Below are 27,848 nucleotides of genomic sequence, written 5' to 3' on the forward strand. Positions count from 1 at the left end.
GCCAGAGGGTTAAAAAAATTAAAATTTTTTGGAAGATAGGGACTTAGGCAGAAAAAAAGGTCCATTCCAAAATGACAAATATTTAGCATCATTTTTACTTTTATTTATACAGAAGGACCCTCATTTATGATTGCTTTTTAAATTGGCTTTATAAATGCATGATTAGGAGTAAACATTTTTGAGTTTTATACTACATCAAAGATCTTGACTCTCAACTTCCAATCAATATTTTGTATCAGGCTGGGTGCGGTCGCTCATGCCCGTAATCCCAGCACTTTGGAGGACCAAAGTGGGTGGATGGCTTGGGCCCAGGAGTTCGACACCAGTCCTGGCAACATAGCAAAACCCTGTCTCTTCCAATAACAACAACAAAAAATTAGCCAGGTGTGGTGGCGTGTGTTTATAGTCCCAGTTACTTGGGAGGCTGAGGTAGGAGGATTGCTTGAACCTAGGAGGTCAAGGCGGTAGTAAGCTTATTTCGCCATTGCACTGGGCACATGCGAGACCGTGTCTCAAAAAAAAATAGTTTGAAGCATTAAAAATAAACAGCTTGAGGGCCATTTCAAAAAGATAACTAAGAAATATTTTGTGAATATGTATACGTGCTGAGATTTCTTACTCATTTTACCAGTCCCCAATTCTGACAAATTAAAGACAGAAATAAGATCTTATAGACAAAATCTTGTGTTATTTATTTAAACTTTTCATCCACAAAACACAGTGAGCAGTGTTTCTGTCTACTTATGTTGTTTCCATACTTTAGTGAATACCAACATGATACAACACATATCCTTGTATTATATCATTGTGCATGTTTTATATTATATATCTGTCACTTCTCTATTCACACATGCACACATGTATATATAATACACAAATCATTATCTGTCAATCATCTATTTCTAGACATTGGGGTCAGTTTTTAGAAGTGGAATTACTAGGTTAAAGGATATGTTTATTTATATTTAAAAATAGTGTTTACATTGCCCTTTATTGACTTGATTATCAGTTAATACTACCTCTACTAGAAATAAAAAAGAACGATACTTTCATTTTCCTTATATACTTGATCAGATAGTGGATTGTCAAATTTCATTTTCCCCATCTATTGCGTCATTGTTTTAAATAACATTTCTTTAATTATAAATGCTCATGAGAATCTTTTTGGTAAGTTCAAAAGCTACTCATATTTTCTTCTTTGTTCTTTGGGCCCTCTTCCCATATCCTGACAGAGCTTTCAATACAGGCTTTTAGTCTTTTCTTGGTTTCCTTTTCTTAAACTTTGTAAAATATGCAGGATCTGACCATTGTCAGTGGTAGGTATTGCTCTTAATACTTCCATACGAATAGACTGTTTCTACACTTGGCATTATAATCTAAGTAAGATAATGTACCAATTTATTGCTACATCTGCTTTCATTATAAACGCATAATTACGTTTAAATCTTTCTGGCTAGGAATTGTTGATTTTTGAAAGCCAATATGATGCCTATTCTGAAGAGAATTGTATCAAAGACCTCTTTAGTTTTTATCACTGAACAAATGTTATCATAATGTTTTTGCAACATGCATTTGTATCATGATCACTACCAGCCATAGCCTCAGTCTATCATTGTAGGAGACATTTTAATTTGATTTTCTTATGGATTATTCCATATAAAGATTAGAATTCATGAGCACACCAACATTAATTTTTAAGGGTCATTTATATAAGTCTCTGATTATAATCCTTTCCACTATACTTCCTTCTACAGCCAGGATACTTTTCTACTCGACTTATTTTATAAACCATTTTTTTCCCCATAGATAGCAAGGTAGTGCCATCAGAAGAAAAGAACTATACCCTTTGGCAAACAAATTGTACAACGTGATAAACATTAAAAATAACCCCCCGCCGGCAGACAAATATTGTAAACACGCAAACCTTTTATAAAGATAAATTGTGAAAGAGTACAGTTATACTTCAGCTGTCAGCATAGCCGCTGGAGGGTCACTGGGGATGTGGTGTGACAGGATTCTCGCTAAACTCACTGTGTTTATAAAAGACTGGGACACAGGTCCACGCTATCCACGAAGACGCTGGCTTTCCCTCTCTAGTACTTTCTGGCTGATTCTGATTTTGAAATTCTTTTTACTTCTCAAGGAAATCAAGACATTGTTTTCGACAAGGAGTGGATTTTAAATGGTCTATTGAAGTATTTACATGGTTGCTGAATGTCCCCCTCTACTGTTTCAAGGCAAATTATGGGAATTTGGAAGCACTTTGAATTGTTACGCTATTCTGTTTTTTCCATTTTATTTCTGCTCTGAAGCAAATAGTATATAATTTGATTATTACTGACATTGTAAAATCAATTAATTTTATTTAAGACTAAAAAGTATAATCAGACTGCTTTTATATCCTGGATCAAAGGCTTTTTAGGAATTTGAAATTGTCTTTTGCTTAATTTTCCAGTATTCCAAGCTCTCTTGCCTACTTCCCCTGGAATAATTTCCTATTAATTTAAGTTAATTCACTTAAATTACAATTGAGCGAAAACTACAATAGAATTATGTATTTTGCAGACCCTGTTTTCAATATAGTTTTGTAAATCCCACAGCCCACATCTTATTGGAGTATCCTTAGCTATTTAGTATGACTCCTCTCTGATGCCAGTCTCTGTTACTGTTCTGTCCTTGTCAGCATTGTGCATTCTAAGTGTTTAGAGTAACATATATCTGGCAAGTGAAATGAATATACGATATATTTATGAGAGTAGAGTACCGACAGCTTTAAGCTATGGATGAGTTAGTTGGTTTTTTTTTTAACTCTAGTGGCTTCTTCATAATTAATCCGCTATTTATTATTATCTACTCTTTAGTCATAAACCTTGTACTTCACTAATTCTTTTATTCATTTATTCACCCAAAAAGAAATCATAACTCTTACTATGTGTTGGGTATTATTCCACGCGAGGAGCGAAACAAAGACCCGGCCTCTCTCATTGTGTGGGAGAGAGAAAAAAACAAACAACAGGAAGATATGTAATGTCAGGTGCCATGAAGAAAACAAAAGGGCAGGAGAATAGAGAGTGATGGGATAGTCAAGGAAGACTTCTCAGAGGGGGGCCATTTGAGCAGAGACCTGCATGAAGTGGGGGAGCAGCCGTGCCTATATCAAGGGGAAGTTTCTAGGTAGAGGTAGTAAAAATGTCAAAGCTCTGAAAAGAATGTGTAGTTTCATAGAAGGTTGGGCTCCAGCTTCATCATTTCCGGTAAGTCTGTGCTCAAGGGTGAACATGAGTGGGAATGAGCATGCATAGTGGCTAGCTAGCATAGAGAATATCCAGCCTCACAACAGGCAGGGGGACGGTGAGGTGGCCACAGCCCTGGTGGGGGAACTTCTGCCTGAGATGACAACAAAAAAAGATTGTGGGGAAATAGAATCCCAAAATTTATTTTTCCTTCTTTACAGAAACGTTAACATTTAGGGTTGGGTGCAGTGGGTCATGCCTGGCTGAGGTGGGCAGATCATGAGGTCAGGAGATGGAGAACATCCTGGCTAACACAGTGAAACCTCCTCTGTACTAAAAATACAAAATATTAGCCAGGCGTGGTGGCACACGCCTATAGTTCCAGCTACTTGGGAGGGTGAGGCAGGAGAATCGCTTGGACCCAGGAGGCAGAGTTGCAGTGAGCCGAGATTGCAGGACTGTATTCCAGCCTGGGCAACAGAATGAGACTGTCTCAAAAAATAATAAAATAAAAATCAGTTGATGGCCTAAAATTAACCATATTGGCATCATCAGAATTGTCATTTGAAAATTATATGTAATAGAAAGTCAAGTCCAAATATCCAGATATATATGAAAAGATGAAAAGCTACTCAAATTTGCTAGTAGTCAAGGAGATGAAAGCAATGAGAGGGACTGATGTTTTGATTAGCCTGGATTGGAACTTTGATAACTCTGATACTTTGATAACTCTTATTGTTATCAAAAAGCTATGGGATTTGCCTTAGGTGTTACCAAAAACAGGAGGAAGGACATTTTATAGTGTCTGAAAACAGTAATAGGAAAAAAAAAAATGAAGCTGTTTCCTAATTGTATCTACTAAATTCACCCATTTCTCTCTTCCTCTCTCTCTCTTCCATCTCACTCTCCACTATCATATTTATAATGTCATATGATCAAGTAATAAAATATGACAGGATACATATCAGATTGTTAACTTGAGTTAACTTGGCTGGGAGATGCTATGGAAGAAGGTGAAAGGGGGAGGAGAAGTCACATAAAAGTACTGCAATATCAGAAACCATGACTACATTTATGCATTTTCATATATGTACAATATCTTTTCAGAGTAACTGACACAGATGGGAGGTATAAATTGAAGTGTGTGTGTTGTGGAATATATACAGACTTTAATGAAAAAATCGCTAGGGACACAGAAGTAGCAAAAATAAAATGTAGACCAGTAATATTCATATTTGTGTTTGTAGGGCATAAATTGGAATAGAAAAATAAAAAATGAAGTTAGCTATTTGACTATGAAAGTCCAGATACCTAGAAAAAAATCTGTATGATACATTGAAAAATGTTTTCACCTAGTTTCACTTGTAATGAGTAATGCAGAAAAGAAAAAGACTGGAAATTACCATTTTTCCATCAAGCATGTAGGCTAGCTACATGTTCTGAGTGGTTCACAGATTGAGGGCTTAAATGGTTCCCTACTTACTTATATTTTAGCAAACAGCTATTTCAGAAAATGTTTTAACTGCAAACTACCCCGGAAGTAACTTGTCTAAGTTGTGTGTCCCTTCCTGAATTTGTTAAGGCATGAGTTTCCGCTTTGACTTTTGGGTTTGGTTTTTTGTGAGTAGACACAGGGACAAGAGACAGTGAGGGATGTGCCTTATGACTGATTGGGTGGGAAGAGCTGTACTCTGTTGTAGAGAGTTTCCCCATCCTCTGCTGCTGCCGTTTTTGAATTGACTGGAAACTAGGAGTTCCTTTGTCCATGATTCACCTGGTGGCCTCAGCCAACTTTCAAAGTAAAAGTTTGCATTTCTTGAACTTTCTAAATTGGAGTTGTTATATGACCCAGGAAAGGGCTAATACAGTAGGTAAAAGGATTTAGGTATTCACTGGAAAAAAATTTTAATCCATATTTAAGAAGCAATTGGTGCAAATCAAAACACAGATACACATGACTAGAATGAAAATGATTTCCGTATTTATGTTTGTCAGCAATATAGTTACTTACAAATAACCCATATGAAAATGTAAAAAAGCATATTACATCTTCACATGCCATCTGTATTGACTGAATAAAGCTTAGTGACATTATTTGCAAATCTGTAGTTAATTGTACATAGACATTTTGTGCGTTAAAAAGGAAATGTACATAATGTAAAATAAATTACATTACGCAATTTACAAAGTAATATTAACAAAAATTCTTAGACAGCTGCCTCCTTAAACAAAATAAATATTCAGGTAGTTAAATTAACATAAAATACACATTTAGGGAATAATAATTTATAGAAAGACAGATTGCAAATTTAATAAAGTTATATTTTACAATGATAGATACTGATCTCTTCAAATCTGTGTGATAGAAATGGAGAAAAAAGTACCAGAAAAGGAATCTAAATGTTTACTTTCTAAAAATAAACACAAACAGATTTCTGAAAAATAGGGAAAAGTTTACTGAGGGTTAAAAGTAGGTAATCTAGAAACTATGGCTTAAAAACAGAATAAATCTACAAAACACAACAAAACTGACAATTATATTCTAAATAATATAGAGATTTTTGATCACTGAAAACATGACTCCCACAAACTAAAGCTCTTCATATACTGCCCATTTTTAAGATCTGACTTGGTAGAAACACAAAAAAATAAAAATGCAAAATTAACTGTTTAGCATTAGTTTTATTCATTTAATAATGTAGACATAACCATTTTTCAGTGTCCCTGCTAGATACAAGATCATTATAACACACTGCAAACCATCCTTTTTATAAAAGGATAACTATTTGCTTGGCTCACACACCAGTTTCTGATACCTGAAATCCTGTCCTGCAGCCAGGGCCGCCTGAGGACAGGACCAGGGGAGACTCTTATTCCCAGAACAGGCAGATGTAGTTCTCACAACTAAACTAGGCCCAGGAAAGATCACATTCTGACAAGATTCCTCACAGATTTGCTCAAGGACTACGGTTCTTTCAACACCCTCAATCTATCTTAGAGCGGGAATAGAAGAAGAACCCACACTTGAATTTGGTAATATTTTTATAAACAGGAGATCCCAGATCATTTGGGAATTGTGCTTCTCATGTACTATTCAGACCCACGTCAGCTTTAGAACAGGCTCTCCCTTCTGTATGGTACTGAAAAGTACAGGCCTCCCTCACTGTCTTGTGGTGTGGAATGTGAACAAAGACTCGAGATGGAGACAGGAGGATATGGGGTGGTCTAAAGCAAGTGTAGGCATGGACATTCTTACAGAAAAGGGATTTTTTTTTTTCCTGCATGCCTTCCACATTTTTCCTTTTCCCTTTATTCATTTCTTTGACCAGTGGATTTGGTGTAAGTCAGGACGTTCACACTCTGAGTGAGTGACACTTTGATTCTAATAGGGAAGGAAATATAGGAATTTTTTTTTAAATTAAAAAATTGGGCATGTTTAGTGGGAAGTAGATAAGAATAGCTGTTGAGAGTAGAAAGAGACCAAGCAGAGAAAATAATCAGAAAGGGCCAAGGATACAGGTTGTTGGGGGAGGTAAACAAATGAGTGAAAGGTTTATTCAATTCCTGTGAGAAGGAAGATGTGAATTTACCTTGAAATGCCCAGGAACTTAACAGGGGTCTGATTAAGCTACAAGGACCACTGCCACCCACCTGAGGGTGGGGCAGGGAAAAATCAAACTCCTAATACCATGGCCTAAAGACATGTACATTACGTAGGGGAAAATACTAACCCCATCTAAAAACAAACCTAGGGTAAAAGTCAACATGTTTCAGTGCTATCTTCACTCATTAAGCATTTTTTCCTTCTTTTGGATGTCTTAAGTATCTATGTATACAAAAGCCATTACTAACTTTTTTTTTACAGTGCCTAGCAGAATGTCTTATGTGTCAATAAATATTTGCCTTGTTAGAAGTAATTTGTGCTTTGTTATAAGTAATTAAAAACAAGCTTTTATGCACTCTTTTTAAATTCACTTAAGCTACACCGTAGTGTCCTCAAAAAAGGCTTTGAAATTAAGATTACAGTCCACATATTGGATTAGGTATTGATGAATAAGCAAATCAGCTCCTTTCAAAAGAGATCAGTTAGTCCTATTCTACATGGTTTCTAGTGAAATAGTCCAGCAAAATCATATAATACTCTGTCAAACTTTTTCTGCTCTTCTTTTTTAAAAAACCAAACAGACTTTCATTCTAGGGAACAGCAGTTCTACATCTTTTACCCCCTCAGTAAGGTAAAAGTGTCAGTAGAGAAGTTACTACTATATTCCCCTCCCAAATTTTTAGAAGGAACAGGAAAAATAAGGTTTTGATGAAATTCCAATAAAATATTTAACTCATTATTGTCTCATGCCAGAAACAAAAATAAGGCCATTTTCATGTTATAAACATGAATATAATAACTTTCCATTTGTCCAGCATAGCCAGATTGCTACATTCTCCTCTTTCCACCTTTCTAATGAGGTTATCCAGTATTTATCCTAACAGTGACCTTCCAATATGTTCTCTAATATTAGGTCATGTTGAACCTAATTTCCTCTCTCTCATATATGTGTGTGTGTGTGTGTGTGTGTGCGCATATATGCTGTAAAATCTAATCAATTTATGAATAAAACGTCTTGTATTTTTCATAACATTCTATAATTTTGATTTTCTAATTTAATTCTTATAGGTAGGATGATACTAATCTTTTCTGAATTAATGACATTTTATAATATCTTAAGTATAGCTTTAGTAGGTATTCTATCTATCCCACATTTCAAAATTATTAGGTGTTGCACACATTTCATAAGAGGGTTAGCTGAATTTTTCAAGTAACCACAATAGAGTCTTTCTTAACTATTTTGGACAAATGGAGTTTATTTTATTCAAAGAGATCAACTTTAGGATTATCTGGAAGACCCCTGAGTATATATATTGACAATCACAGTTTTAGAGTAACAATATTATTTTTTCTTCTTCTTTAAAAAAACAGATAAAATGGATTTTGTTTTTATGGTTTTCTTTAAGTCCTTTAAAGTAAAATTTTCATCTTCCTGACTACCTGTTCTCTTTGAAATGATTTACATTTCCTAATATAGTGAATATTGAATGAGGAATTAGCGCTTACTGCATTTAGTTCTTATTGAAATACATACAAATATTTTCATTTGGGGGACAACGACATCCTAACCTGATGTCTTTTGTAATCTTTGCAAATACTCTAATGAACAGCAGGGGGGGTCCATACTCCAGTATGAAGGTAAAATACCTTCTAATCCAAAACGCTTTTACAGGAACACAGCTGTTTAAGATAAAATAGCATGTTATATTATTTTTCAAATATCCTGAAAAGCTAGTGTCCTCTCTCGCAAAGGTTGTTGCAATAATGTTGCCTGAAAATGGTATTGCTTTTTAATGGCACCTTTTGAGTTTTTTCATTTGCAAGAGGTCTGCTGAGTTAAATATTGTTCCACTATGCCATTCCCAGGGCTACATCTGTAGAAAATATAGCTACTTCTGATACAGTGGGAAATGTAATGACTAAATTCTCACCTTTGAACACTGAACAGTCAGTGGGTAAATGAATGAAAGCGAAAGATGACACCATGGAGAGTTAGCATTAAAAAACATCCAGACCAGGGGTCAGCAAAATATGACCTGCAAATGTGGCCTACTGGCTGTTTTTGTAAGGAAAGTTATATGGGAAAACAGTTATGTTCATTCTTTTCTTTACTAAGATTGTATTAGCAGAATGGCGAATTGAGAAGTTGCAACATAGACCTTGTGGAAAATATTTTCTATATAGTCCTTTACAGAAAAAGTTTGCCACTCTTGGTCTAGATATGTAATGAAGTCTTGGACAAGATATTTATTCTTCTCTTTTAAAATTTTAGTTTTGAAATCATACATTGAAGAGATTGCTTCAAATTTTGCCAGTAAGAAAGGCAAAAGACTATGGATTTTGAAATACTGCCTGCAAGACAGACATTCAATCTGAAACTGGGAAATCAAATTAGAGAGAAAGAAAAATCAACATATAATTTTGATTTCCTTTAGTTACAAAAGTCATTGATACATTATTTTCTCCATCTGCTCAAAATTAAAAAGACATCCAGTTCCTTTTTTTTCTTTTCTTTTCTTAACAAAGATAACAAATATAAAAATCTAGTCATAAACAGCCTTCAAAGAACAATTACAAACCAACTAGAGGAATCCACCTTTTAGAGGGTTAAGGGGTTAGCGACTTCAACACTTAAATTACCGCCATGTTGTCAATTTCACAATGGCTGCAGTGATGAGGAAGTGTGTGTACAGCAGGTGTAATAGCTGATTTCATCTTGCTGCCATCCAAACTGAACTTTACTCTCTTCAGGATACAAGAACTTGCAAATGTCTTCATGACACTCTTGGCACAGATGTCTTCATCCCATATGAAAAGAGGCAGTTTCTATGGCAATACTGGTTAAGCGCCTATCATGCTGCACTAATATAGTGCAAAAATGTGCCTTCCATATAGCAAAAAAGATGCAGGCAACCAGTTTGAAAATCAGGAAAAGTAGAAACGTATTGTATTAACACAAGTAAATTAGTTTTCCAGACAATTACCACTATAAAATACTGAACTTGAGGACTTGTTCTTCTAAGACACTAGTACTTGTCCAGCATTCTTACTTTGGAGAGAGACAAGAATGAAGTCTTAAAAAAGAGGCTTTGTCTCTGAAATGCGGGTCAATAAAATCTACCATCAACCACCAAGATGATGCTGAATTTATTCAATGGATTTTCTGCTTAGCTTAGAGCTTATTTGTTATGCATTGTTAAAATTGCTTATTAGCAAGTACATAATCTGACATAATGTGTATCATTCAACTGAGTACACATGTTAATTTGACTATAGTATTGTGGAGATCTTGGTAGAAACTCTTCATGCTAGGAAGTTTTATGGATTAACACTGCAGACAGTCTTGTATCAGGCATCCTAACTGGCCAATTCCACCATTATTTTTTAGAGATGAAAGTGGTTTTTCAGTTGGTAGATTTCAGAAAAGATGACATAAAACTTTCAGAATGCAGCATGTATTCAGCTAAATCTCCTATAATTCTCACGGTTGATGGTCTGTATATAAGTGGTACTGTCTTAAATATCTCCAGTGGCAGTATGATTTTCACTCTTGTCTTTATGATGCCCTTTTTAAAAATTAAAATATATTTTAATCCACACAGTTTGGATACATTTGTTGTGGCCTCTGGACATCTATGAAGTCAGAAAGCCAAAATTGGTGGTTACCAGGAAAAGTTATATGTTACATGTCAGCATCTCCATCATAGGCTAAGGTTAAAGGTTTCAGTCGGTTGTTTTGCCTTCTTTGGGGTTTCTTTGGCTTTTTGCTGTAAAAACATTCAGAAGTAGGAGGAAGAAAATCAGTTTCTAATTGTAAATTTGATTGCTTTAAGCGAAAAAAAGTAAAAGCAAATTGATAAACTGAAATTGCCTCGTTGCCTGCCTTCCGTAAAGTCTACCTTAGAATTTGATTGTCTGATCTTGAATTTCAGTTTTATGCTTTGAATAAACTCTAAGTAAACTTCAAGTGTTTTACTATCCTACAAAAGATAAATTATCCAAGTGGTGCTCTTTTAGTATTAACAACAGAAATAATATCATAGTAGGGTCATTTTCATTTGGCCAGAAACCTTTATAAATAATGCGTAATTTATAAATAATACATGATTTAAAAGAGAGTTGAATATGGTTAGGTATTACTGTAATATCTTCCTCAATTAGTAATTCAATATAAAAATCTACAGTTCACCATAATCAGTACAAAGCAATATTCTCTTGAAAGTATGCAAGACAACATACTCGAGAAGATGACCTGCAGCAAGTTCTTGCTCATATTTAGAAACAAAATGGCTCAGATTTGGTAGCTTTTAGCCCATCTAGGACTAAAGCCATGTTTATTTAGAAATTCATGTGAACACCAGATAAATGTAGAGTACTTATTTGAGACGTTAGTTTGCTGTTTCTGTGTTATGATTAAGTATCTCTTTGGATTTTTAATTATTTAAACACTCACCAAGCTAGATAAATCATGGAGACAATAAAGATGAGTAACACAAATGCCCCAGCTGCTACACCGTAAACCCAGGTCTTTAGTCTCCCATCTAAGAAGAATGGATATTAGTTATTAATTCACATTAGTCTGGTATACATGAGGCAGTCTTTAACTATGACCAATGGTCAGTAATATATGACCAATTTCTTTCAAAACCCAAAAAGAATTATTGCTTCAGCACAGTTAATGATTAATGCAAAGCTGCTATTATGAGTTAGATTCTGCTTCATTAAAGATAAGCTATCAAGGAAAAATTGAATTGAAAAGTTATAAATGTTTGACTTCAGATTTCAAGTTTCTTTGTCTAAACTTCAGCTGCCTTTCATCTTAATTTTATTTCAAACTCGATATATGTGTAATGCTATATAAACATTTTCTTCTGATTTTCAATCTATTTTGAGAATTGCAATGATAAGAAAAGATGAAAAATGCAATTTTAAGAATGTTTCTACAACCTTGAGTTAATGCATATAGGTATTTAAACAAAAACTTTGTCATTTTTATTCCAGGTAAAATGAAAGTGAATATATTTAACATCTATGGAATTAATAATCTTTTATCTAGTCTGCACTTACAATGTGTTTTAAAATTGGCTGACAATGTCATTTTCAAAGCAATTGGTTTGGTTAACATATAAAAGGATCTATAAATAATTTTTTTCTACCTTTTCTAATATATGGAATCAGACATAACAGGAACTTTTGTAATTTGGGTTTCTGGTCTCATCTTTGAACTCCTCAGTTTTATGCTCTGAATAAACTTCAAGCACAAGATGTTATTAATGACATTGGCTAATTTAATTTGATCCTCACATCAACATATATTTTCTGTTGCAATTAAATATTTGATCTTAGTGTTAAAATTATAGATTGGGCAAAATTGGCCTCACATAGACTGGTTTATTCAATATTTGAAAGCCATCAAATGCAAATTGGTACTGTGGAATTTTTTCACCTGGAGTTAGATCAAGTTAGAGGTTCATTTGCTGGGAATAAACTCAATTAATATTCTGAATATCCTTTCTAATCCTAAAGATTTTTTTTTTTTTAATTTGAGATCAGTTTAGAATCAAAAGAGCTGTTCCACGATTGAGGTTCTCTACGTTGAGAGTTTCTTCAACAAATGTTTTTTGGGGTTTTTCAAAATCAAAGAATATCTGAGTTTTCAGAACATGCACCTTTTAAATATATTAAACTATTAACTTTGGGGAAACTATATATAAAATTTAAAATAATGACAATAATATTCTTTTTTTTCAAAAGGACTGGTTTTGCTCTGAGACCTGCTTCAATTCTTAGTAAAGGTCAAAATCGCTACTGGTTGTCTGCTAGTCCACTGTCTTAAACACTGAGGGAAGAGTTTCCCATGCTTACACAGGTAAGTCAGCTTTGCAAAATAAATCATACTATCAGCTAAATAAGCCAATTAAAGCAGGAATAACCACCCAAACATGTAAAATATCTTAAAAATCCAATATTTATTCTCCAATAAGGGAAAGTATTCAGACTTAATGCATAGAAATGGAGATGTGCTAGCTAAGCAGATTCCTTCCATCTTTTCTCATGTTTCTAATGGCATTTTAAAGTAGACTATGCCTGGCTCTGCCTGGAGATTTCCCTTTGCTTCATGGACTAGTAGTTCCTCCAGGATGTGAGAAAAAGTGGCATATTAGCTGCTTTATAAACCATGTAGCACATTTTCAAGCACCAGGTTAGTTCTAGGGATGAGCATATGATGAAATCCAACTGAGGAGGGAAAGTGTGCAGAGTAGAGAATAGCATATCACGAGGTATTCAAGCATTTGCCTGTACTGGCTTTGCATTTATTACCAGATACATTAAGAGCTGTCTGTGAATGTGAAAAAAAATTTGGATCATCCTATCCAGAAGGGAAGGCTCCATTGTCTCCCTGTTTATCTGGCACTAGTACAGATTCCAAGTATTTGAGTATGCTGACTTTTAGGGCTAAGACAAACTGGTCTAGCTACCATGTGTGCCCTGGCACAGAACTGCATTACTGATGTTTTTATTTAAGGGTCAAACTATTACTGTTCCTATGATCAAATGAAAAATTCTGGAATGTCTTTACAGTCTCCTTTATCCTAGTTCTGAATGACAACACATTTTTTAAAATTCATGTTTCCAGCTTTGTTCAATTTGAAATTAATTATACTTGTAATTTTTGGACTGGAATTGAACTGAATCATATTGATCCAAAATTTTTTCTCAGGAGAATGTAATTTCATTTCTCTGAACTTCAAACATGAGTTATTTTCCATAATGATAGTAAAAAATTGAAGAATAGATGGCACTATCAGAATAAATGCATGTAGATAAAATAATCAATAGCTCATATAAAAATGCTTGCTCACTTTTTAAATTCTTTGGCATTGCCTAAAATAACTAAAGGTTTCTACTTCAACACTAGTCTAGTCAGTTCACCTGGCCCAAATGGCTGTAGAAACCAGGTCCTTCCCCGTCCTGCTGGGTTACTGGAGGGTTGGGTTGGATGTACGGCCCGACTGGTTTTCACATCTCCTCTTTTGTCCTCCATGGTGGGTATTACAACCACGGGGATAAGTGTGCATTGCTCAAGGGTGCTGTTAGAAGACATGACTTCAGTGTACCCTTCTTCACAATGGCATGTTTTTGTCTGCAGGAGAAAAGAAGATTTACACTAGCCATGTAAGGAATCTTTGAAAGTCTAACAGACCTGACTTGAAGAGAAGGCTTTAAACAAGGTTTGTTTTGGGAATTACTATACATAATTCCTGTAATATTTTTAACTACACAGAAACATACTTTTGGCATTATATAAAAATGTATTCTAAAGGTGAAAACAAGTGAATTCAGGACTTTTTAGATTGGTAAAAGGAGGTGTCTAAAATGGGATTTTTATGCCTCAAGACATGCTTTCTTTGGAGGAAGATAAACTGCATAAGAGACAGTGGGGTGACAAATGATGGAGCTGGCTTGTCTGCCCTGATGAATTTACACATACCTCGCTACAGTATGAGTGGGGTTGACTACACGGTGGGTTACAAGACCGGTCGGCATCAGGCTGGCTCATCACCAAGCAGCCCCCTGCAGAACAGAAAATCATGTTTTGACAAATAATATATCTTGCTGTGATAAAAATACACTGTTGTTAGTGACTTGTCTTTGAATCTTGAACCACCTTGGGAATCCCAGGAATTTTTCTGTCAGTGGTTGACTGTGAAACATTTGGTTAACCTTGACCACCTTATTTAGTAACTCCAGGCCCTTCTTACTCAGGGGAGCTAGCTCAGTGCCTGGTACTCAGCAGGTATTCAACAAGCATTTGTTGAAAGAATGATTTTATAGCTGCTATTTTGAAAATACTAATTGCACACAAGCTTTTTCTGTCAGGAGCACATGAATCCAAGTCTGGCAATTGAAAAGCTGATTTAATTTCAAGTTAAAATTCTTTCTTGGAGATTCAAAACAATAGTTTCCATGTCCTTTGAAATAACTGTTTAGCTCTTTAATTTATGTTAAATAAATGTTTTCTTTAAATAATGCACATTTCTTTTTTTTAGAGAAGTCACAGTTTCTGCTAATTCATGGTGTTTTTTGGATATAGAGAAGAAAACAAATGTATCTACTAAATCATTTGTTTTGCACTATGGTTTTAACTTGACATTAGAGTTGTTTATCTCTCTCTTGTTTATTTTCAAGCGTAGTACCAACTGTGCCTAATTTGTCTCAAGTGAGGTTTTAAGATGGAAATAGACATCATAAAAAACATTGGTGACGTGAAGGAAGCTCATATTTTCAAACTATACTTGTTCAGTTTAACAGAATTTTAGCAAAACAAAATTTTTTCTTTATTTATGGAACTGATGATTCTCTGGAATTTAATCACAGGTGCCTATTGCTAATTCTTTGTGTTTCTCTCAATATTATAGTCACAAAATACTCATAGAAAAATTGTCACAGAAAAGCAGTTAGTCATTGCAAGGCAATCACAGTTAATTGGCCACACTGAAGTTATTATTAAACACACACACACAAAGCAATATTTTGAGCTTCTTATAAGGACAATTCATACATTAAAGCAATTGATCAAGACAGGTAATATACTTTACACACTTGTCTATTTGTCATAAAGAATCTCATCTCTCCTAAAAGATGAAAGAAGAATGCACATAGAGTTTAACACAAATCATTTACACATTGGCCTTTTGGTACTGAATAGCATTAGAAATAATCCATTGGACACTTTGCTGAATTGAAAAGAAATTAAAAATATGATTTTATAGGTAAGTCTCTTAAAATTTGACTTACCTTTGCATTGGGGGAATAGCCCCAACTGCAGTGGAAAAAGAGTTTTTAACATGTAGAAGAAAAGTCAGGTAAATATTATTTGCATCTATTATTGAAAAAAAACTTCAAACTTATAGGATCATCTAGAGAAGCTGTTAAATTTTCTTTGAATAGTTTAAAAAAGAATGGAGACATTTATTTCCAATCGCTGAGCTCAGTGGATGACTTCTGTAACACCGCCTCATTCAGAAAGCCTGTCTATCCCTGTCAGGACTCTTCTCACTCCATACCTCTTAGAGTGGGGTAGATGGAGCAGATTTTTCTTCCAAAAAATAATACAGTGAGAGAGCAAACGGTTTCTATTAGATGTCTTTTCTTTGTTACGTATGTGACCACAGGGAGTTGTTATTATTAAGGGTTTCTTGGGAGAGCTTTCTCATGTATAAAATCCTATCTTCACAAGAAAAAAAATTGACATCCTGGTCCAGCTTCCATATGGAGGAAATAAGTAATTGGGTTTCGATAAATCCAGGTAATTTAAAATTCAATATAAAGATGGATAGTTTTCAAAAACCATATTGATCCTTGCTCCTATTTCTTACTGTATATATTAAAGTTAAATTTATAAATGAACATTATTCAGAGGCATCCAAATGCACATTGTTTTTCCCCCCACAGCAGGATCGAAACAGCAGCAAGTAAGCAGGTCTGCCTGAGCAGTTAACTGTCAAGACTCCTGCTGTTGCCATGCTATGGCAATTCCTGTAAGTTAGATTTATAAAAAGAAATTGCTTATGGAAAGGCTTAGATTTCTGGGTCCATGTGCCTGAAATTAAGGTTCTGGTTCTGACTTGCATTTCTTTCTAAGAAATTTGCTTGGTGGTTCACTATCTATCTTGAGCCAAAGTCTCTTCCTCCTTCAAGGGGTCCTTAGGATCCCTCATGCTTACAGGCTTCAGATAGGCTTTTAGTAATTGCACACTAGAGTAGTTCTTTGGAGGTATATGTTGGTTGAAGTACAATCAAATAAAGTTCTTCCTTTGGATTTCTTCTTTGGATATACAATAATCTGGGGATGCGGGCACAGTAGGTGAGCTGCTCAGATGGTCTGGGTTTGAAATTTACCAGTAGGTCTTCCCTATTAATTAATTTAAAAATCTCTAAATCATAGACTTCTGAATTTAAGCAAGGTATTTGGATTTGTATAATCATATTCCCTTGGTGGTATTTTTGGTCTGCATTTATATTGCCTTCAAGGCACAGAAGCAGAAAGTCAAAAAAATTGATTTTTAAACATATAGTAAGTTATTCATATATAAAATTTCTAGAAAAGACCTGAAAATTATTTATAACAATTATTTATTAGAATTAGATAGTATTTTAAATAAGTTTCAGCAGCAATACCTGAAAAGGCTAGGTGAGAGATAATTTGAACCATTATAAACTATAATAATTTGTCATTGGTCACCAGATGGGTATATACAGCTTAGGCATCCTGAATCCCAAACAGGCTTTGAATACTGAAAGAGTAACTTTGTTTCCTTAATTATTTTCTTCAACCAATCACTTGTGTGTTACAGGAAGATTTTCAAAGAACAAAGAGAAACTGGAGGTTTACCTGTTACATTTATACCATCTGACCTTTGACACCACACTGTTCGGGAAGAGCCCTTCCAAGCACTGGCCATCCATTTATATTCATAGCACTGTCCATCTGCAGGGAAATAATAAACATTAGCAAAAGCATTCTGTTACCCAGAAGGACAATCATGGGGATAGAGTATTAATAACATATTAGTGAAAAGTAATAAGCCCATCTCTGATGATTCAAATGTCAATTTATTGTCCTAAAGTTGCCATGCATATGTTTTAAAATTGCAGCTATATACCTCAATCTCAACTAATTTTCCATGTCTGCTGTCACACTACCTGGTGGGAACCTAGGTTTTTAATTTAATTTTTAAAAAATATTATGAAATATACAGCCAGGTATAGAGAATAACTGTATATATACAGTTATATATATATCTCTCCTATTATGCAATTTTAATATTATTTATCCATATTTGCTTCAGTTTTCATTAGCTTGTTGATGAATAAAACATGAGATATAATTGTATTCTTTTCTGTTCTGATCACCCTCCCTGTCTGTCCAGCAATAATTGCTGTTCTGAAGATGTATGACTTTCTTTACCATGCTTTTAATTTTTTCACTATACACACACGCACACACACACATAATTACTATATACAGAAATAATATATGGTATTACTTTCATGCAGTCATAAATTTTAAAAATGTATCCTATTCTGTGTAGCATTCTGAAACTTAGTCAATGTTACAGGTGAAATATTTCTAAGTGATTTTAAAAAATGTAGTACAGTCAGCTTATTTTAATCGCTACATAGAATGCCATTGTACTACATAACACTGTTTATTTAGCTATTTTTCTATTAGGTTATTTTTAATTTTGTTATTCAAACAATGACCTGAAGGTCAACCTTGTGCAAATGGCCTGGTGCTTCTTTAAATTACATATCTAGAAGGGAAATTTGTTGGTATCACTGTATGGATAGCTGAAACTTTGTTAAATATTGCTCATTTTTTTCCTGCAAAAGGTGACAATTTACAAATCCATCAGCAGTGCATAAAGATTGCCATTGCTCTAAACACTCATGAAAACTTATAATTGCCAGATTTTAATTTTTTTTGGTTAGTCTTTTGGGTATGGAAAGTTATCTTGTCATTTTAAATTAAAGTTCCTTGATTACTAAAGTTACTGAACAGTAACAAAAATGTTTTGGGACATTTGGATCTCCTGGTATGCAAGCTGCTTATTTAAACCTTTGGCCTTTTATGTTTTTTCTCATTGAATTGTAGAAATTCTTCATTCTGGAACAGCGATTCTTAAAGTGCGGTTCAGAGACCCTGGGAGACATTGACATTCTTTCAGAGTGTGAGTGAGGATTTCCTCTTTGCAACTACAATCTGTATAAGGTTGGATTTTCTTTACATATGTAAACTAAAATAAGATTGCAATAAGTTGAATGCAGAAGCAGATAAGAGAATCCAGCAGTCTTAATTTAGACTTCATAGAGATTTGCAAAAATCCAAACAAAACCACTCTTGTCATTATTTTCCATTTGTTATGGTGAATTTATTTTGCAGGAAATTTGTTATTTATAGTAACATACAATTTTGTTTTTTGATCATTTTAAATAAATTAATAAATATTTTCTATTTTTAAAATTATACATGTCAGAAAAGAACAGTTCTTTCAGGTCCTCAACAATTTTAAGACTATTAACTTGTTTTGGATCAAAAAGTTCTAGATTTGCTATTCTAGACATGAATCCTTTGAAATTAATTCACTTCATAAGTATATCTTTCAAGTTTGTGGCTTGTCCTGTAACCTTCTACTGTGTAGAAGTTTTAAATTTTAATTTAAAGAAATTTAAATTTTTTTTCCATTTTTGTTTGTGCTTTTGGTGTCATATTTAGGAAATCCTTCTCTACCTTGAGTTCATGAAAATATCCTCTTATATTTAGTATTTACAGTTTGTTCTTCATCGTTAGATCTGTAATTTATCTAAAATATAGTTTTGTATGTGATGGAAGCTAAAGGTATTTTTTAAAACTTGATATGGATAACACATTTTGGCGATATTATTCATCCACTCATTCTCCCACTGACTTTCCCTCTGCCACTTACCTATATAAGAATTTGTCCTGGAGATTCTCTTTTCTATTCTTTTAGTCTAATGGCTTAATTGTTGATCAATTACCCTTTTTAACTATTGATGCTTTAGAGTAAGTCTTGATACAAAGCCATGTAAGTCCCTTGAATTATTCTCCCACTTTTCCTTCTTAAAAACATTCTGGGATCTTCTTGGCCTTTAACTCCTCTGAGTTAATTTTAGGATCAATTTCTCAGATTACATTAACAACCTGTTCAAATTGCATAGATTTTATAGGTAAATTTGTATAAAATTTACATGTTATAATATTGAGGCTTTTTATCCATAAACATTGTTTCACCAACGTTTTAGTTTTATGTCTTCCAATAAGATTTTATAATTTTTCATACCTATCTTACATGATTTTTGTTGCATTTATTTTTTATAGTTTTAGTTTTATAGTCAATGCAGTTTTTTCCAATTCAATTTTATAACAGTTTTGCTGGTAAAAAAAGACTATTTATTTTGTGTATTGGTTTTTAAATTGTACAATGTTTCTGAATTTTCTTACTTCCAAACAGTTGTCTATACATTATCTTGATTGTCTAAAACGTGAAATTCATATACTATGAGAATGATAATTTTATTTTTTCATTTTCAATCTTAAACTTCTGATAACACTTGGCTGGAACCTCCTTCACTAGGTTGAAAATAAGTGGCAATAGTGGTATCCTTGTTCTGTTACTGATTCCAAGAGCCTGGCTCTAATGTTTCCCCATGTATTATGATGTTTGTGTAAATTTCGATAGACCTTATTTATTAAGTAAAAAGATTTTCTTCTAGTTCAAGTTTGGTCTACAAGTTTTTATTGTGAAAGTGAACTGAATTTTAGAAATACCTTTTAATGTGTATTAAAAATTATATCTTTATTTCTGTTAATGTGAGAAATTATATTAATAGATTTTACTAATATTTGGTTATCTTTGTATTTCAACAATTATAGTCATATTATTAAATATTAATTTGGTTAGCTAATATTTTATTTTTATGATTTTGACATCTACTTTCATAAGTAACTTTATTTTTAACTGGTTTTACTGTCAAGGTTATACTCTCATAGTAACTGGGGGTTTGTTACATAGGTATACACGTGACATGGTGGTTTGCTGCACCCATCAACCTGTCATCTACATTAGGTATTTCTCCTAGTGCTATCCCTCGCCTTTACCCCCACCCCCTCACAGGCACTGGTGTGTGATGTTCCATTCCTTGTGTCCATATGTTCTCATTGTTCAACTCCCACTTATGAGAACATGTGTGGTGTTTGGTTTTCTGTTCTTGTGATAGTTTGCTAAGAATGATGGTTTCTAGCTTCATCCATGTCCCTGCAAAGGACATGAACTCATCCTTTTTTATGGCTGCATAATATTCCATGGTATATATATGCCACATTTCCTTTATCGAGTCTATCATTGATGGGCACTCAGGTTGGTTCCAACTCTTTGCTATTGTGAAGAATGCTGCAATAAACATATGTGTGCATGTGTCTTTATAATAGAATGGTCCCAGTAATGGGATTGCTGGGTCCAATGGTATTTCTTGTTCTAGATCATTGAGGAATCACCACACTGTCTTCCACAATGGTTGAACTAATTTACACTTCCACCAATAGTGTAAAAGCATTCCTGTTTCTCCACATCCTCTCTAGCATCCATTGTTTCCTGACTTTTAAATGATCACCATTCTAACTGGGTTTTGATTTGCATTTCTCTAATGACCAGTGATGATGAGCTTTTTTTCATATGTTTGCTGGCTGCATAATGTCTTTTTTTGAGAAGTGCCTGTTCATATTCTTTGCTCACTTTTTGATGGGGTTCTTGTTTTCTTGTACATTTGTTTAAGTTCTCTGTAGATTCTGGATATTAGCCCTTTGTCAGATGGATAGATTGCAAAATTTTTCTCCCAATCAGCAGGTTGCCTGTTCACTCTGATAATAGTTTCTTTTGCTGTGCAGAAGCTCTTTAGTTTAATTAGATCCCATTTGTCAATTTTGGCTTTTGTAGCCATTGCTTTTGCTGTTTTAGTCATGAAGTCTTTGCCCATGCCTATGTCCTGAGAATAGTATTGCCTAGGTTTTCTTCTATGGTTTTTATGGTTTTAGGTCTGAGGTTTAAGTCTTTAATCAATCTTGAGTTAATTTCTGCATAAGGTGTAACGAAGGGGTCCAGTTTCAGTTTTCTGCATATGGCTAGCCAGTTTTCCCAACACCATTTATTAAATAGGGAATCCTTTCCCCATTGATTGTTTTTGTCAGGTTTGTCAAAGATCAGATGGTCATAGATGTGTGGTGTTATTTCTGAGGCCTCTATTATGTTCCACTGGTCTATATATCTGTTTTGGTACCAGTACCATGCTGTTTTGGTTACTGTAGCCTTGTAGTATGGTTTGAAGTCAGGTAGCATGATGCTGCCAGCTTTGTTCTTTTCACTTAGGATTGTCTTGGCTATGCGGGCTCTTTTTTTGTTCCAGATGAAACTTAAAATAGTTTTTTTCTAATTCTGTGAAGAAAGTCAATAGTAACTTGATGGGGATAGCACTGAATCTGTAAATTACTTTGGGCAGTATGGCCATTTTCACAATATTGATTCTTCCTATCCATGATCATGGAATGTTTTTCCATTTGTTTGTGTCCTCTCTGATTTCCTTGAGCAGTGGTTTGTAGTTCTCCTTGAAGAGGTCCTTCACATCCCTTGTAGGTTGTATTCCTAGGTATTTAGCAATTGTGAATGGAAGTACACTCATAATTTGGCTGTTTTTCTGTTATTGGTGTATAGGAATGCTTGTGATTTTTACACACTGATTTTGTATTCTGAGACTTTGCTGAAGTTGCTTATCAGCTTAAGGAGATTTTGGGCTGAGACGATGGGGTTTTCTAGATATACAATCATGTCATCTGCAAACAGGGACAATTTGACTTCCTCTTTTCCTAATTGAATACCCTTTATTTCCTTCTCCTGCATGATTGCCCTGGCCAGAACTTCCAACACTATGTTGAATAGGAGTGGTGAGAGAGGGCATCCCTGTCTTATACCAGTTTTCAAAGGGAATGCTTCCAGTTTTTGCCCATTCAGTATGATATTGGCTGTGGGTTTGTCATAGATAGTTCTTATTATTTTGAGATATGTCCCATCAATACCTAATTTATTGAGAGTTTTTAGCATGAAGGGTTGTTGAATTTTGTCAAAGGCCTTTTCTGTATCTATTGAGATAATCATGTGGTTTTAGTCTTTGGTTCTGTTTATATGCTGGATTACTTTTATTGATTTGTGTATGTTGAACCAGCCTTGCATCCCAGGGATGAAGCCCACTTGATCATGGTGGATAAGCTTTTTGATGTGCTGTTGGATTCGGTTTAGCCAGTATTTTGTTGAGGATTTTCACATCAATGTTCATCAGGGATATTGGCCTGAAATTTTCTTTTTTTTTTGTTGTGTCTTGGTATCAGGATGATGGTGGTCTCATAAAATGAGGTAAGGAGGATTCCCTCTTTTCCTGTTGTTTGGAATAGTTTCAGAAGGAATGGTACCAGCTTCTCTTTGTACCTCTGGTAGAATTTGGCTGTGAATCCATTTGTCCTGGACTTTTTGTGGTTGGTAGGCTATTAATTACTGCCTCAATTTTAGAACTTGTTGTCTATTCAGGGATTCGACTTCTTCCTGGTTTAGACTTGGGAGGATGTATGTGTCCAGGAATTTATCCATTTCTTCTAGATTTTCTATTTTATTTGTGTAGAGGTGTTTACAGTATTCTCAGATGGTAGTTTGAATTTCTGTGGGATCACTGGTGATATCCCCTTTATCATTTTTTATTGCATCTATTTGATTGTTCTCTCTTTTCTTCTTTCTTAGTCTGGCCAGCAGTGTATCTATGTTGTTGATCTTTTCAAAAAACCAGCTCCTGGATTCATTGATTTTTTAAGAGTTTTTTGTCTCTATTTCCTTCAGTTCTGCTAGCTTTTGAATTTGTTTGCTCTTGCTTCTCTAGTTCTTTTAATTGTGATGTTAGAGTGTAAATTTTAGATCATTCCTGCTTTCTATTGTGTGCATTTAGTGCTATAAACTTCCCTCTTGTACTTTGTGTCTTTATTCTTATTGGTTTCAGAGAATATATTTACCCAGTAGTCATTCAGGAGCAGGTTGTTCAGTTTCCATGTAGTTGTGCAGTTTTGAGTGAGTTTCTTAATCCTGAGTTCTAACTGGATTGCACTGTGATCTCAGAGACTGTTTATGATTTCCGTTCTTTTGCATTTGCTGAGGAGTGTTTTACTTCCAATTATGTGGTCAATATTAGAATAAGTGTGATGTGGTGCTGAGAAGAATGTATATTCTGTTGATTTGGGGTGGAGAGTTCTGTATAAGTCTATTAGTTCTGCTTGTTCTAGAGCTGAGTTCAAGTCTTGAATATCCTTGTTAATTTTCTGTCATGTTGATCAGTCTATTATTGACAGTGGTGTGTTAAATTGTGTGGGCATCTAACTCTCTTTGTAGGTCTCTAAGAACTTGCTTTATGAATCTGGGTGCTCCTGCATTGGGTGCATCTATATTTAGGATAGTTAGCGCTTCTTGTTACATTGATCCCTTTACCATATTTAATGCCCTTCTTTGTCTCTTTTGATCTTTGTTGGTTTAAAGTCTGTTTCATCAGAGACTAGGATTGCAACTCCTGCTTTTTTTTTTTTTTTTTTTTGCTATTTGCTTGGTAAATATCCCTCCATCCCTTTATTTTGAGCCTATATGTGTCTTTGCATGTGAGATGGGTCTCCTGAACACAGCACACTGATGGGTCTTGACTCTTTATCCAATTTGCCCGTCTGTGTCTTTTAATTGGGGCATTAGCCCATTTACATTTAAGGTTAATATTGTTATGTGTGAATTTTATCCTGTCATTGTGATGCTAGCTGGTTATTTTGCCTGTTAGTTGATGCAGTTTCTTCATAGTGTTGATGGTCTTTACAATTTGTTATGTTTGTGGTACCAGTTGTTCCTTTCTATGTTTAGTGCTTCCTTCAGGAGCTCTGTTAAGGCAGACCTAGTGGTGACAAAATCTCTCAGCATTTGCTTGTCTGTAAAGAATTTATTTCTCCTTCACTTATGAAGCTTAGTTTGGCTGGATGTGAAATTACAGATTGAAAATTCTTTTCTTTAAGAATGTTAAATATTGGCCCCCACTCTCCTCTGGGTTGCAGGGTTTCTGCAGAGAGATCCACTGTTAGTCTGATGGGCTTCCCCTTGTGGGTAACCTGACCTTTCTATCTGGCTGCCCTTAACATTTTTTCCTTCATTTCAACCTTTGTGAATCTGATGATTAAGTGTCTTGGGGCTGCTCTTCTCGAGGAGTATCTTTGTGGTGTTCTCTGTATTTCCTGAATTTGAATGTTGGCCTGTCTTGCTAGGTTGGGGAAGTTCTCCTGGATAATATCCTGAAGAGTGTTTTCCATTCTTCCCATCACTTTCAGGTACACCAATCAAAGGTAGATTTGGTCTTTTCACATAGTCCCATATTTCTTGGAGGCTTTGTTTGTTCATTTTTATTCTTTTCTCTCTAATCTTGTCTTCTCACTTTATTTCATTAAGTTGATCTTCAATCTCTGATATTGTTTCTTCTGCTTTATCGATTTGGCTATTGATACTCGTGTATACTTCACGAAATTTTTGAGCTGTGGTTTTCAGCTCCATCAGGTCATTTATGTTGTTATCTAAACTGGTTATTCATGTTAGCAATTCATCTAACCTTTTTTCAAGGTTCTTAGCTTCCTTGCATTTGGTTAGAACATGCTCCTTTAGCTCAGAGGAGTTTGTTATTACCCACTTTCTGAAGCCACCTTCTGTCAGTTTGTCAAACTCATTCTCCGTCCAGTTTTATTCATTCCCTTGTTGGTGAGGAGTTGTGATCCTTTGGAGGGGAAGAGGCATTCTTGTTTTTGAAATTTTCAGCCCTTTTATGCTGGTTTCTCCCCATCTTCGTGGATTTATCTTTGGTGTTTGATTTTGGTGACCTTTGGATGGGGTCTCTGAGTGGACGTCCTTTTTTATTGATGTTAATGCTATTCCTTTCTGTTTGTTAATTTTTCTTCTAACAGTCAGGACCCTCTGCTGCAGGTCTGCTGGAGTTTTCTGGAGGTCCACTCCAGACCCTGTTTGCCTGGATATCACCAGCAGAGGCTGCAGAACAGCAAAGATTGCTGCCTGTTACTTCCTCTGAAAACTTCATCCCAGAGGGGCACCTGCCAGATGCCAGCCAGAGCTCTCTTGTATGAAGTGTCTTTCATCCCTTACTGGGAGGTGTCTCCCAGTCAGGAGACATGGGGTCGGGACCCACTTGAGGAGGCAGTCTGTTCCTTAGCAGAGATCAAATGCTGTGCTGGGAGATCTGCTGCTCTCTTCAGAGCCATCAGGCAGGGATGTTTAAGTCTGCCTAAGCTGCACCCACAGTGCCCCTTCCCCCAGGTGCTCTGTCCCAGGGAGATAGGAGTTTTATCTATTAGCCCCTGACTGGGGCTCCTGTCTTTTTTCACAAACGGCCTGCCCAGAGAGAAGGAATCTGGAGAGGCAGTCTGGCCACAGTGGACTTGCTGAGCTGTGGTGGGCTCTGCCCAGTTTGAACTTCCCGGTGGCTTTATTTACACTGTGAGGGTAAAACAGCCTACTCAAGCCTCAGTAATGGCAGACGGCCCTCCCCAGTTAGAGCATCTCAGGTTAACCTCAGACTGCTGTGCTGGCAGCGAGAATTTCAAGCCAGTGGATCTTGGCTTGCTGGGTTCTGTGAGTGTGGCACCTGCCCAGCCAGACCACTTGGCCCCCTGGCATCAGCCCCCTTTCCAGGGCAGTGAATGGTTCTATCCCGCTGGCATTCCAGGTGCCACTGGGGTATTTAAAAAAGCTCCTGCAGCTAGCTAGGTGTCTTCCCAAAGAGCCGCCCAGTTTTGTGGTTGAAACCCAGGGCCCTGGTGGCATAGGCACCAGAGGGAATCTCTTGGTCTGCGGGTTGCAAAGACTGTGACGTATCTGGGCTGGAGTACACCGTTCACAGTCTTTCACAGCTTCCCTTGGCTAGGGCAGGGAATCCCTGACCCCTTGCACTCCCCGGATGAGGCAATGCCCCATTCTGCTTCAGCTCACCCTCCGTGGGCTGCACCCACTGTCCAACCAGTCCCAATGAAATGAATTGGGTACCTCAGTTGGAAATGCAGAAATCACCCGTCTTCTGCATTGATCCTGCTGGGAGCTGCAGACTGGAGCTATTCCTATTTGGCCATCTTGCCCAGAATCTCAACTTTTTTTTTTTTTTAAGATTTCACATAGGGAGATCCTGGATCCAAGATGGCCAAATAGGAACAGTGCCAGTCTGCAGCTTCCAGTGAGATTGATGCAGAAGGTGGGTGATTTCTGCATTTCCAACTGAGGTACCCGGCTCAGCTCATTGGGACTGGCTGGACAGTAAGTGCAGCCCATGGAGGGCGAGCTGAAGCAGGGTGGGGTGTCGCCTCACGTGGGAAGTGCAAGAGGTTGGGGAACTCTCTCCCCTAGCCCAGGGAAGCCATGAGGAATAGTGCATTCTGGCCCAGATACTGTGCTTTTCCCATGGTCTTTGCAACCCACAGACCAGGAGATTCCCTCAGGTGCCTACGCCACCAGGGCCCTGGGTTTCAAGCACAAAACTGGGTGGCTGTTTGGGCAGACACTGAGCTAGCTGCAAGAGTTTTTTTTCATACCCCAGCGGGGCCTGGAGCACCAGCGGGACAGAACTGTTCACTCTCCTGGAAAGGGGGCTGAAGCCAGGGAGCTGAGTGGTCTAACTCAGTGGATCCCACCCCCACAGAGCCCAGCAAGCTAAGATCCAGTGGCTTGACATTCTCACTGCCAGTGCAGCAGTCTGAAGATGACCTGTGATTCTCAAGCTTGGTGGGAGGAGGGGTGTATACCATTATTGAGGCTTGAGTAGGCAGTTTTCTCCTCACAGTGTAAACAAAGCTGCTGGGAAGTTTGAACTGGGCAGAGCCCACCAGAGCTCTGCAGAGCCCTTGTAGACAGACTGCCACTCTAGATTCCTTCTCCCTGAGCAGGGCATCTCTGAAAGAAAGGCAGCAGCCCCAGTCAGGGGCTTATAGATCAAACTCCCGTCTCCCTGGGATAGAGCACCTGGGGGAAGGGGCAGCTGTGGGTGCAGCTTCAGCAGACTTAAACATCCCTGCCTGATGGCTCTGAAGAGAGCAGTAGATCTCACAGCACAGTGTTTGACCTCTGCTAAGGGTCATACTCTCTCCTGAAGTGGGTCCCTGACCCCTGTGTCTTTGACTGGGAGAGACCTCTCAGCAGGGGTTGACAGATGCCTCATACAGGAGAGCTCTGGCTGGCATCTGGCAGGTGCCTCTCTGGGACAAAACTTTTAGAGGAAGTAACTGGCAGCAATCTTTGCTGTTCTGCAGCCTCTGTTGGTGATATCCAGGCAAACAGGGTCTGGAGTGGACCTCCAGAAAACTCCAGCAGACCTGCAGC

At 36.3% G+C, this 27,848-nt stretch overlaps 1 protein-coding gene across 1 annotated transcript in view; it reads right to left on the minus strand.

Moving 5' to 3' along the window:
* Nucleotides 1-5,192: 5,192 nt before the first annotated feature.
* Nucleotides 5,193-27,848, minus strand: part of THSD7A (thrombospondin type 1 domain containing 7A) — a 465,539-nt gene continuing 442,883 nt past the window's right edge. The window contains exons 24-28 of the mRNA XM_003252566.3: nt 17,234-17,329; nt 14,330-14,412; nt 13,771-13,981; nt 11,291-11,378; nt 5,193-10,604 (exon numbers count right to left, since the gene is read on the minus strand). Of these exons, the coding sequence (XP_003252614.2) occupies nt 10,520-10,604; nt 11,291-11,378; nt 13,771-13,981; nt 14,330-14,412; nt 17,234-17,329 (563 nt within the window). The 3' untranslated portion in view covers nt 5,193-10,519. The remainder of the gene's footprint in view (nt 10,605-11,290; nt 11,379-13,770; nt 13,982-14,329; nt 14,413-17,233; nt 17,330-27,848) is intronic.

Source organism: Nomascus leucogenys, chromosome 11 (assembly GCF_006542625.1).
Source record: "Nomascus leucogenys isolate Asia chromosome 11, Asia_NLE_v1, whole genome shotgun sequence".
NCBI classification, from domain to species: Eukaryota; Metazoa; Chordata; class Mammalia; order Primates; family Hylobatidae; genus Nomascus; species Nomascus leucogenys.